General features: G+C 35.4%; 1 protein-coding gene across 2 annotated transcripts in view; it reads right to left on the minus strand.

Annotated features, from left to right (window-relative positions):
- Positions 1–13669, minus strand: part of LOC107719369 (DNA (cytosine-5)-methyltransferase 3A-like) — a 50329-nt gene that overhangs the window by 20951 nt on the left and 15709 nt on the right. For both annotated transcript variants that reach the window (XM_016526776.1, XM_016526775.1), the window contains 3 exons: positions 10399–10612; positions 9983–10032; positions 8224–8373 (listed from right to left, as the gene is read on the minus strand). In XM_016526776.1, the coding sequence (XP_016382262.1) occupies positions 8224–8373; positions 9983–10032; positions 10399–10612 (414 nt within the window). The remainder of the gene's footprint in view (positions 1–8223; positions 8374–9982; positions 10033–10398; positions 10613–13669) is intronic.

Consider the following 13669-nt stretch of genomic DNA (forward strand, 5'->3'; position numbering starts at 1 on the left):
TCATTCTAAACTGTAAAGGGTCTAGTTTTATTTGTGTGCACTCACAATATCAACAAAATGTTGTGCTTTTATAAAATAAAGAAAACAAACGCTTTCTGCCGTCTTGGTTTTGAACAGGAGCGCTTCACAATGATGAACTTAAACTCAGCGAATTGTCTCACAGGCAGGATAAAAATATATAGAAAGCTTTAAATTACTACTTTAAAATGAAATAATTCAAATCAAAAATAGAAACTATTTCATTATGTAATCCCTAGAGATGCATTTCTCTCTAAAGGCACGTCCAATGAGGAGTCATTTTTAATGATAATTGATGGATGTCTAAAATATAAAAATAATAAAATGCCTAAAATAAGCCTGATTATAATTTGCATTTTAGTTTATAATTCTGTACAATTAAAATATAAAACACAAATTATAATGGCATATATGTAAAACTTTGTCCTATAATTGTATAGCTGCTTATATTTTCTGATTTTTATGTTGCTCTGTTCTGAATACCTTAAAATTTAAAGGATTTGCTGCAACGCAATTTTGTCTGATATGTGAATTATTTATTAGCCTATATTTTTAAATTGTATAGCTGCTTATATTTTCTGATTTTTATGTTGCTCTGTTCTGAATACCTTAAAATTTAAAGGATTTGCTGCAACGCAATTTTGTCTGATATGTGAATTATTTATTAGCCTATATTTTTAATCCATGCAGCAAATGCTTTAAAATAGCTTTAAAAATTACTTTATTGCATTCCAGACGCATACATTTTACGGGTAGCTTGAATGTAAAACATTGTCATGAATTCCTTGTATTACCATTTGTAAAATAGCCTACAAATTAATTGTTGTAGGCTAACCCGATCTCATAAAAGTGCATATAGCACTGTGCGTAAAGTGCGTATAGCACTGCTTCTATTTGGCGTAATAGTCGACATAAATACGGGACACACAGGCCTATAATAACTGCTGAAATGTTTGCGGGGCAAATCTCAGGTCAGTCTGAGCGCTCATGGTACGCACAGTGCGTACAGCCGTACACCTGCAGGCGCCACTGCTTGTGGTGTACTTCAAATCTTAAAAATATATATTTAAAAAACTGTTCTTACAGATAATATTAATGGAATAAAACGCCACTTTACTGTAAGTGTAGTTTACTATCATGACTGCTTTGTACGATTTTAAAAAGTGTACTTTGTAATAATGTCAAATTACATTTATAAATCTTTATGTTAATCTTTTGTCTATATTAGTGCCTGCAAAGCAAAGCATCACTATTGTTATCTTGCGTACGATGTTCACAACAGGTAGACTTAGCATTGGACCGACCTTTCTGACCTCACATCTCCGCATCAGAATGTCATAGAGACTTGGGGGTGCGCTTGTTTGACTCGTCCTAGCAAGCAGCCAACAAATGGTGACATTTCAACTTCATAGCCATGCCCTAGCAACCAGTTACAGCAACCTATGGCAACCAGCCCATAGACTTCCATTGAAAAATGTTGAGAGGCATATCTGTGGATCAGAACATCGTAGAGACAAGCGGGTGGCCTTTTTTGACTCAGACTGGAGAGTAGTCTTTAATTATCACCACGGAAACTGTCTAGCCACGTCCTAGCAACCATTTAGAGATCATAGAGACACAGGGTTTGTCTCTTTTGAGTCGGTCAGACATCCAGTCTATTGTTTTCACCCTAGTAACTGTCTAGCAACACCCTAGCAACCATTTACAGTAACCTAGCAGCCATTTGGCAGCATAAATAAACCACATCTCAGCACCAGAACATCATACAGACACAGGGATTGGCTCTTGTGTGTTCAGACACACATCCAGTCTATTAGTTTTGCCCTGGAAAACTTCTGGCCATGCACTTCAAATCTGAATGTCATAGAGGCATGGGGGTTGGTTTATATTGTTCATACTTGTAAGCAGCCTTTAGACTATCACCATTGGCAGCTGCCAAGCCACTTCCTAACAACCAAACAAAGTACCCTAGCAACCATTTAGCAATATCTCTGCATCAGAACATCAAAGAGACATGCGACTTGGCTCTTTTGTTTTGACTCATGCTGGCAAACAGGACTTCCAAAATGCTACACATGCTAGCAGTGAATAGCTACATGCTACCAGTGATTAGCCAAGTGTTAATACATTCTTAAAAATCCTAACTAATTGTTAAAACATTAAAAAAGACCCTAGTAACTGCCCAGTGCTGAATTTTGCCACGGCGAGCACCACTCACATTTTCTTCAGAAAATGTAACTGTATGTGAGACTGTGAAACTTTGATTCCTTCAAGCAGCTGTTGGTTTCTCCTGTGTGACCTTTTGCAGGAAGGTCACAAGTGCCTCATATGACCTTCAACCCCACTAAACGGCCTACCGCAGAGCAGCTAATCACACCGAAACACAGAGACGTAAAATACAGAAGACAGGCCTGTTTGACGGGTCAGTGGAGACACATAAACTCACTGCGGTCCTGTATATACATTTCACATGAGGGATGGAAACAGAAGATGGACCTGGCATTGACATCCGTCTCGAGTGCTCAGCGCTAAATACAGGTTTAAACAGGGTGCAAATCATTTGGTGAGCTGAACACAAAGCTCAAATCAATAAATCAACACATATGTAAATGTGTGTCATGTTATTGTCATCTGTGGTGCTGATTACAGACTTGTAATTAGCTTTACAATTTTCAAGTTCAAGAACATTAACACACACACATACTCAAACCCTAGTGAGCGATCTGTTTTTTGTTTTTTTTAAAGAAATCAATATCTTTATTTAGCAAAGATGCATTAAATTGACCAAAAGTGGCATTTATAATGTTAAAAAATAAATATATATTTCAAATAAATGCTGCTCTTTTGAACTTTTGATTTATTAAGGAATCCTGCCAAAACGTATCACGGTTTTCACAAAAATATAAAGCATCACAACTGTTTTTCAGCATTGATGATAATAATAAATGTTTCTTGAGCAGCAAATAAGTAAATTAGAATGATTTCTGAAGGATCATGTGACCTTAAAGACTGGAGTAATGATGCTGAAAATTCAGCTTTGATCACAGGAATAAATTAAATATTGAAATATATTAAAATAGAAAACAGTTATTTGAAATTGTAATAATGTTTCACAATATTACTCTTTTCACAGTATTTTTGATCAAATAAATGCAGACTTTGTGAGCAGAAGAGACTTCTTTCAAAAAACATGGTAATGGATTCAAATCAGCAATAACATCTCACAATGCAAACCTTTTGGCAAACGGCCCAGTGCACCCTGGGAAATGCGGTCTTTAACAGATTACCTAATTTCCTGCTGCAGTTCACTTCATTGGCGTGCTATAAATGGCGACAGTGTTTCTATGTGCTGATACATAGAAACCGTTTGCAATCTTCTCATGTAAAGTGTGTGAATGTCTCCCACTATGACCTGAACACGCCCTCTGACCCCTCGGCTTTATGACGAGTTTCAAGGGCTGAGAGCTTTATGATCATGACCCAGGCGTGAACGACCTCTGACTCTGACCTCACTGTGACCCTAAAGTCTCTCAGGCTCATTTCTATACAAACTTCACTCCTTTTCGTAAAGCATTCAGACACTTTATCAAACACAGTTTGGGGTCAGTTAGAGTTTCTAATGTTTCTGTAAGAAGTCTCTTATGCTTACCAAGGCTGCATTTTTTAAAATCAAAAATACAGTTATACAACAGTAATATTGTGAAATTTGTACATTTTCAAATAACTGTTTTTTATTTGAAAATACTTTAAAATGTAATTTATTATGTAATGTAATTTATTTAAAATGTAATTTACTATGTAATATTTAAGAACAGCATTTATTTGAAATAGAAATATTTAGTATTACAACATTATAACATTATAAATGCATTTACTGTCACTTTTGATCACTTTGAGGCATCCTTGCTGAATAATTTCTTAAAAAAAAAAAAAAGAATAAAAATAAAAATCTTACTGACCCCAAAATTTTTAAAGTTAGTGTTTATACAAATATGCATATATTTCTAACTTAATCAATGCAATATAATGAGGAAACCAAAATGTATAAATATATGATTTATATACTGTATATTATATATGATTTTTCCAGGAAGGTCCCATTGAGGTAAACATGGTTCATTCATTACACACTGCAATACATTTTTAAAAGTATTCAAAGAAGGAATTGCTTCTAGTGGAGTAATAATTTGAAATTCATTCCACAACCAAGGGTGAGTACTGTATGTGAGCAAGCATTTGTTATAAATCACAATGCAGCATGATAAAAACCATCCAGCCTTTATAGTAAATATAAAGAAGCATGCATGTAAATAACATCACCATAATCTGAAATGGGTAAAAAATGTACTCTGTATAATTCATCTTTCTAGCTCCAAAGGAATTTATTTATTTTTTGCCAAAAAAGAAAATCCAATCTCGGTTTACGTCTTTTCACCAAGTAATCAATATGAACATCAAACGCCAACTTCTTGTCAAGCCATATTCCTAAATATTTATAAGCTGCTACTCTTTCTATGTGCGAACCATCAATTGTAAGAATAGACGGAGCAGTGGTCATAGAACGGCTTTGTGTAAAAATTAAAAAAAAGTTTTTTATTATTATTTTTTTAAGCTTAAATTTTTAGGATTTAATTTAATTATGCAGTATAATGTTGCCTGCAGTTTCCTCACAAAACTCCAGGTGTTCATGAACCTCAGTTTGGGAAACCCAACTTTATGGCATCATGGTGTAAGAATTTAGTCAAATTCCTCACACATAGACACTGACAATTTAAACCTTTTCAGCTCAAAGTGACAATAAATGCATCAAACGCACAGTACAAACAAAATCATGCAGCCAGTGTATACAGATCTATTTTTCACTCTTAAGCCCAATAACACACAACCTCTCTCTCTATGTTCAGGACAGCATACTACTAGTACTGTTTCTTAAGTATGCAGTTTGTATACTGTACGCAGTATGTTCGACTTGACCTTCCATATTTATTGTGAAATATCAACTGATTTTTGACATCTTCTTGACACATTATTTGATCTGACTGCCAAAATGCATGATTACATGCAAAATTACATGCAAAATAAACGTAACAGCATGCAAAATAATATACTTAAGTCATTATTTAGCATACTACAGTACTGTTTAAAATGTCTATCAGTGCTACACCCCTAAAAATAAAGATTATTTATTGGCTTTGATGGTTCCACAAAGATCCTTTAACATCCATGGAAACTTCCCATTACACAAAAGGTTCTTTATAGTGAAAAAAGGTTTTTAAGGTTTTTAAAATGTTCTTCACACTAAGAAAAAAAATGGTTCTTTTAAGAACTGTTGACTGAAACGTTCTTTAAGGAACCAACATAATTCTTCTATGGCACTGTTGCTTAAACCCCCATTTTAGAACCTTTATTCCAATAGCATGTGCATTTTTTTTAAAGGGGTCATATGATGCGATTTCTAGTTTTCCTTTCTCTTTGGAGTGTTACAAGCTGTTCGTGAATAGATAAGATCCCTAAAGTTGCAAAGACTAAAGTCTCAAACCCAAAGAGACATTCTTTATAAAAGTTAAGAGTCAACCACGCCTACTTAAAACAGCTCGTTCTAACACGCCCCCACATGTCTACGTCACTGTGAATGTACAGTATGTGGAAAATAATGTGTTTTTTTAACCTTAAACCGCATAAACACATTTCATTACACCAAATACACAAATAATGTTATTTTTAGCAGCATCATATGACCCCTTTAAATAATAGGCAGTATATAGTATACACACACACTTATGCAAACAGCCAAATCAGCATTTTCTACCTTCATTCTCTGTGTTAAATACACACACACACACACACACACATACACAGAGACATCAGTAAATGTGTCTTTTCCACACAGTGCAGACATACCCACACACGCCGCTGTGTCTAATCGGCCGTCCCTCTCAGGTAGCTGTGTGTGTGCATGTGTTTTCGCAGGCAAAAAGACACTTTTAAAACAGAAAGGGGGGAGACACACACACACAATGTCTTTGTTTGGGAATCGTGAGTCACGTGACTCAGTGCTGATTGGTCAGAGTGTTTGCAAATATAGGGACCAGAAGGGCGTCCGCCGCAAGACGAGACGCTGAATGAGAGCGGAGCGCCGACCAGAGAAAAGAGAGAAATATGAGTGTGTGTGTGTGTGTGGGGGGGGGGTTTTGGGGGTCTGAATGCGTTTACAAGGCATGGGATATAATGATTTTCTACATCTGTGCTGATTTGGGTGGCACACATGTGGCGTTCTTCTGTTTCTAAAGACCGTCAGACAGCTGTGTGCTCATCCATGGGTGCGTGTGTTTATGTTTGTCTGTCCAAAGAGCCGATCAGATTTCCTCAAAGCAGCCTTCAGATGTGGTGTAATGATACTTTTGGCTGACAGAATTCAAAGAGATTAGGTAATGATTGATTTCTTCACCGGGAAGGATTTTATTAGACATTTTGACTGTCATTGTTACTGAGAAACATGGAAAGGTTCAATTAAGCCACAATTTAAGACCTTAGAATGAATGAAAGAGAGAGCAAGACACACACACACACACACACACACACACACACACACAGAGGAAACTCCTTAAGGAAATATAAAAGAAAACACTATTACAAATAATTACATTATTCTTTATAGTGTCTTCATAAACTAAACCGCTTCACACACACCATGTGCGATTCCCTCAAACAGACACACACACACACACACACACACACGTTTGTAATCAGGTCTTTGTGAAGCGCTGTAGCAGTGCTGCGCCAGAGTTTGATGAGATCCAGAGGCTGCAGTGGGCGGGATCTCTGTGACCCAAGAGAAACAGCCCTCGCTGGGTGAGCCGAGGACACGGCAGTCCCTGAAAACCCCCGCGGCCCCGGATAAACACACGCTTTTATACTTTTTTACGTTTTTATACTTTATACTTTCACACAAAACACTCATTCAGACCACCTTTGTTATCTATTACTCAGGCTGTTTTGAGCATTTTAACTAATATTACCCATTATCAGGTCACCATAACATGGTTAAAACAGAGCTAAGAGTTATTCCCTCTTAAAAAAGGCCCTTTAGTGGCATTGATGGCTCCATGAAGAGCCATAAACATCCATGGAACGTTTCCAGACCACAAAAGGTTCTTTATAGTGGAATTTTAAAATGTTCTTCACACTAAGAAAAAATGATTCTTTTTAGAACTGTTCACTGAAAGGTTCTTTAGGCAACCAAAAAATGGTTCTTCTATGGCATCCACTGCAAAAAAAAAACATTTGAATACATACCACTCAACATTGTACTAAATTGCTTTCCATTCCTTATAACACGCACTCATTTGTATCGTTCAGCAGCTCTGACTGAAGGATGTGAGTTTTCCATACATCCTTAACTCAACTCGTATCAAATTCAACAGCAGCCACTGAACACTTTCCCTCTTTGTCTCTAAAGGAATGTTCTGGATTCAACACAAGCGTTTGTGGCATAACATCCATTACCAGAGAAAATTATTTTGATTTGTTACTTGTGGTTACAGTAACGCTGTACTTCCACTGTACTTACAGTGGAAGTACATAATGCAATGCAAAAAAACCCCATTAAAATACAGTTTTTCAAATCTATAAACACAAGGGGCCCTATCATACACCTGGCGCAATAATAATTAATAATAATATTAATAATATTAATATTGTCATTATTATTATTTTATTTTCATATTTTTTCTCTAGTATTTTCTCTGGGGGTTGGGGGAAATAAAGTTGTAAAACCATAAAAGGAATATCGTTAATCAACACATTTGTACATAATGTACATTTTTCAGTGCTTCCTCCAATATAGATATTGAATAATTAAAAACATCTTAAAGTGCACAGCTCATTTACTTCCATTGTAAGTGCCATGATTTAATTTTTTTTTATTAAGGCATAAATCAAAATTATTTAGCTCTAATTGGCTTTAACACAGATGCTGTTGATAGACTGTACATTTATATATTTATTTGTTTATTTTTACTGCCATTCCAGCATCTATGGCTATTTTCATGACAAGATCAATGTACTTTAAAAGAAACAAATGCTAATAACATAGAAGTAATGAAAAACAACAATTGACGCCCAACTCACATCAATGTAACAAACATTATATAAGATTTTGATAGACTGTAAATAACTGTAGTGTACTTCTGGAGTCTCTCTGACCTTCTCTTTCTTCCAGCGGGCGAGCAACTCCTCTTTCTCTCTGCGGCTGATGTGATAGGGGTCTCCGGCCTGGAAGGTCTCTCTTTGTACGGGACGTCTCCTCAGACTGATGTCCCAGCCCTCCCGGCCCCTCAGACGACCCCCGTCGCTCTACAAGACAAACACGACTTTCTGTGAACACACACTGTGAATAACAGACTCAAATAGCACATGCTTTCATGACTTTTACATGTTTTTTTTGAGGCGATCTGTAGGTTTTAGAGTGCTGACGTGATACCGAAACTCATTTAATGGATAAGAAAATGTCACATTTTGCAGCGTAAACCAATTTGTAGGCGACTTTATTTACTCTGTGTATGTTTGTGAATTACAGTGCATACGTAGCCCTTATAAAACACCCGTAACATGTTCAACAGCCTGTAAACACATTTTTTTGGCATGTTACGACTTACAGTACCACTCAGGCCAGGTTTTGGCTTTACACATTCATGTCTCTCACATAAACACAGCCTGCAACGTCCCATCGGCATGTTCTCATACGCTGAGCAGGAAAAGATTAATCAATCACAGACGGTCAACTCTGTGTGATGTATTAACTAGACCTTTCTGAACCACCCGACTGGCTCCAGATAACCAATTAGTTTAAATTTAAAGGGGTCATATGATGTTACTAAAAAGAACATTATTTGGTGTATTTGGTGTAATGAAATGTGTTTATGCGGTTTAAGGTTAAAAAAACACATTATTTTCCACATACTGTACATTATTGTTTCTCCTCTCTCCATGCAACTCGCGAAATCGCGATATGACTTAGAGTGGTTATCAAGTTGCAAAATATGCACTGCACGTATCAGGGGCAAGCGCAACACTGTGCTCATGATACAGTAATTTCAGTTTCTCGTTTCACAGTAAATCTGCTTTGGGAGTTTGGGTCAATTGTAACATGCATTTGGGAACTCAATGTGCGCCAACCATCTTTCCAAACTTGTAATAAGAAGCGCTTATAACTTTCTGTTGTCAACAAAAGAGAAGCTTTAAGGGCTGCCTGCAGTTTTCTGGCCAAATATAAGCTTAATGCTTTAACATTTGAAAGCAAAGAAATTAAGAAATATTAGTATTGTAATTTTACAGTTGTACTGTAAAATAAAATATTATTATTATTATATTTTATTGCTTAAACACTCCTTTTTATTTTACAGTGAAACATTATAATAGCAATGTTGTTATTTTGTTTCATATTTTTGTTTAGTAATGATAGGAATAATATTAATAGTTATTATTAATATTATATTTTTTATTTTTATTACCATTTTATAGTACTATTGATAAATAAATCACAAATTTGGCAAAATTGCGCAGCCCTATAAACAAGCATTGCAAACTTGGAACAAATTTAAAAAATAATTAATTAATTAATTAATGGATTGTAATTTTACTGCTTACTGTAAATATTCTTTTGCTTAAATACTTTTTGACAATAGTAATATTTCTTATTTTGTTTAATATTTTTATTTAGTAATAATAAAAATTATTATAATTATATAATCATATTGAAATATAAACCACAATTTCTTAAACCACAAACAAGCACAGCTAACCTGGAGCTTTTAAATAAATACCTAAATACATTTTTATAAAAAAAAAAAAATATTGCAATTAAAATTTTGCCTAAATGATGCAGCCCTAGTCCTGTATATTTATACATTTCGGAAATGTGGTTCTCAAATTGTATTACATTGCTCATTTGACAATATTTTACTGTGTTTTGAGTCCTCACATCTCCGCTGCTGGTGTCGTCCTCTTCAACGTCTGAAAGACAAACACAGAGGTCATTTAGAAGAAAACAAGGCTAAAAGAAAAAACAGACAGATGGAAAATACTGATGCAAACCTTCATTAATGTGGAGGTACTTAAGGGGGCGATATAGCTAATGTCACATGTGTGTGCCATTAAACCAAATATTTATTATTCAGCTAGCCAATTATAAACATGTTGACAGTTGAAGAGTGTGTTATTGTATTTACTAAATTGTTCCTGAACGACAATTCTAAATGGAGAATTAATGTACGCCGCAATAGCACCTCGTGCCATTGTTTCATCGCATTCTAAATTGTATTTTCTGACACATTTTTATGAAATCAATCAGACTGACTGAACTATAGACAGGTGACTCACGTTGCTCTGGGTGCTCGAGTTTCCGCCGCCCTCGTTTCTTCCGTGGAGTGGAAGGGGCGGAGTCTCCGTCCGCACCGGGGGGCGTGTCTGTGGAGTCAGGGGAGGAGTCGTTCTGCTCCAGGTTTTTCTGTGAAACCCGACTCTCTGCTTCACCGTTACACCCCGCCTGTTTCATACAAGTCACGCCCTCAATCACACGCCCACAACTATCCTCCTGTCAGAAGACAGAGAGAGAGAATAACTCGGCATGAACAGAAATGTCACTGTGTGAGATGCGTGTGTCATAGAGGGAATGAGAGTAATTATTTCTATCCTCATTTCTTTTAATTAGCATTAAAACTAATAATAGTAATAATATTTATTCTTATTGTAAAAATTTTAATCAGTATAATAAATATTATTTTAATAATATTTTAAGAATAAGTAATAATTAAAGCTAATAATAATGTCAAATAAAATAATTATAACAATTATTTATTTAATAATTATTAGTAGTAATATTATTTCAGATATTTCAAGCATCATTGGCTTTCGTATCATAAACTGCATGCGATATTCCTCATTTGTTCCTTCAGATAAATGCACCTGCTAGATGTTAAATGTGAATGTGCATAGACACATATATTGAGGTGCAGTGACACATTAGTGCTAATGGAGTCACGGATCAGCTAAAGATCACCGTCTATTCTTTCTGCATTGCATTTTAAAGATGTATTGCAAATCCTTCATAAGCATTTACCTCTATAAACACTTAGTCAACATGAAACAGCATTCAAAACCATTTTACTGCCATAATGTGATGTATTTCTGAGTGAAACAGGATATTCAATGAGACAAAACGTGATTTTATTTGTCAGGAATTGATTATTTCTTCAAAATAATGTGCATTAAAAAAGTAAACAGGGTTATTGTTGATTTTACATTGACTTTATCATCCATCAATTAAGAAATTAAGCAGGAAATCGCTCAAATATTTGGGGGCTACTGGGACGTCCTACAGCGTGACGCTGTCTGTTAACTTTATATTGAACGATAAAAGTCTCTTTGGTTCAGTATGACGAGGGCCGGTGTGAGTTTTACTGCTGTCTGTGAGTTAATAGATGCCAAACACACTTGCATGCACATATGAATCAGTGCAGTCGCACACACATTAGTGGTTTCATTAGAGATTGGCGACTCTCTTTGAGAGCCGCTGAGGTCTTTAATCAAGGGGTGAGAAACTCTATAAATCGCAGGTGTTTCAAACCCAAGCGCACACACTTTCTACACTCATTTTCATAGAATAAAGACATATACTGTTGAGTATGTGAATGCATATGCTTCTAGCCACAGAAGCTCAATCTCATGCATCCAAAATGGGTCAAAACACAAACCTAGCAGGTTGCAAGGATTCATCAAAGCATTCATTGTGCTTGAGTACTTGTGTGGAGTATGTTTCTGGCCTGAAGCGGAATATATTGCACAACCAAAACTCCATGGTCGGGGAAAGATCCAGAAGACGAAATGGATCAAATCGTTCAGAGGAGCAACTGTACATTAAAGCGGGTAACAAGCCCTGAGGCGAAGGAGTATGTTCAACATTCATTTACTGAATAAACACTGCAATTCCCACAAGCCTTCTGTGCGTTTAGATCAAGATACGGCTGTGATGACTTTATTAGACATCTGTGGTAAATTTTGTAGTCTTTTTGCCTGGCACTTTTGCGATTTTGTTATTAATGATAACGTACAACCAGTCTGTTGATATGATAAAGGCATGTGCGAGTAGTATTGCAGGGTTTGTGCAGGTTTTTAGATAAATGTAAGACTTTTGAAGACTTTTTAAAGTCCATGTAAAATTATTTAAGGAATAAACTGAAGGAGCCATTAAGAAAATCATCAAAACAAAGATAGTTTTTCATTAAAACAACAAATATCTGCGAGTGGGGTCAGAAAAATGACCTTTTCAATAGGAAAATACGTTTATTTTTCTGACCCCGTTGGCAGATATTTGTTCTTGTTTAAAGCATAAACTCTCTCTCAAAAAAACAAAACAAGGCTTAATATCTTCATTTTGCATCTCAAGTAAATGTATCCTGACTGTTTAGATATTTGTACCGGAAAACAAGACAAATACTGAGGAAGACTAGCATTTTTGCAGCGCATGCAATATTTAATGCTATGATTTCATGAATTTAAGACTTTCTGCTCTGATTTTTGTGAAAAGGTCAATTAAGACCCTTTTAAGGCCCGCAGAGACTCTGGTATTGAACGGCACATTCGTAAATAGTAAATTCAGTGCAACGTATAAGATGAAAACCAAGATGATCAGTTGAACATGTGAAAACATCATGTGTCCTTCTGCAGCATCAGTGAGCGTTTGAACTTTGTGTAGTAGTTGCATGCAAGTCCCTCAGTTGTCCTCAGTGTGAAAAGATAGATCTCAAAATCATACAGTCATTGTTGGAAAGGGTTCAAATACGCAAAAAAGGTGGAGCCGCAAAACCAAAGAATTTGTGGGAGCTGAAGGATTTTTCTGAAGAACAGCGGGCAGTTTAATTGTTCAGGACAAACAAGCACTGTAAAAAATGATTGTGATTTTAACAGTAAAAGGCTGTAAAAACGCTACAATAAAAACCTGTTAATTGGTTATCAGTAAGTTTCCATACTATATATGGTGAATAACTGTAATTACATTTAATGTAATTTTACAGTAAAATACTGTAAAAAATATATAGTTTTTGGAAGTGAAAAAGAAAAAGTCATTGTATAATTTACAGTGAAAAACTGTAAATCGACACTCCCAGAATTCCCTGCATGACACTTCATATTTTATGTTTTTTCGTTGAAATAAATGTTTCTTCTTCGTTTTTTCTTATCAGCATCAGTGGTTGAACTTTGTGTAGTAGTTGCATGCAAGTCCCTCAGTTGTCCTCAGTGTGAAAAGATAGATCTCAAAATCATACAGTCAAAGTTGGAAAGGGTTCAAATACGCAAAAAAAAAAATGCCGCAAAACCAAAGAATTTGTGGGAGCTGAAGGATTTTTCTGAAGAACAGCGGGCAGTTTAATTGTTCAGGACAAACAAGCACTGTAAAAAATGATTGTGATTTTAACAGTAAAAGGCTGTAAAAACGCTACAATAAAAACCTGTTAATTGGTTATCAGTAAGTTTCCATACTATATATGGTGAATAACTGTAATTACATTTAATGTAATTTTACAGTAAAATACTGTAAAAAATATATAGTTTTTGGAAGTGAAAAAGAAAAAGTCATTGTATAATTTACAGT

This window comes from Sinocyclocheilus rhinocerous, unplaced genomic scaffold (genome assembly GCF_001515625.1).
Source record: "Sinocyclocheilus rhinocerous isolate Xijiao unplaced genomic scaffold, SAMN03320098_v1.1 scaffold303, whole genome shotgun sequence".
Classification (NCBI taxonomy): domain Eukaryota; kingdom Metazoa; phylum Chordata; class Actinopteri; order Cypriniformes; family Cyprinidae; genus Sinocyclocheilus; species Sinocyclocheilus rhinocerous.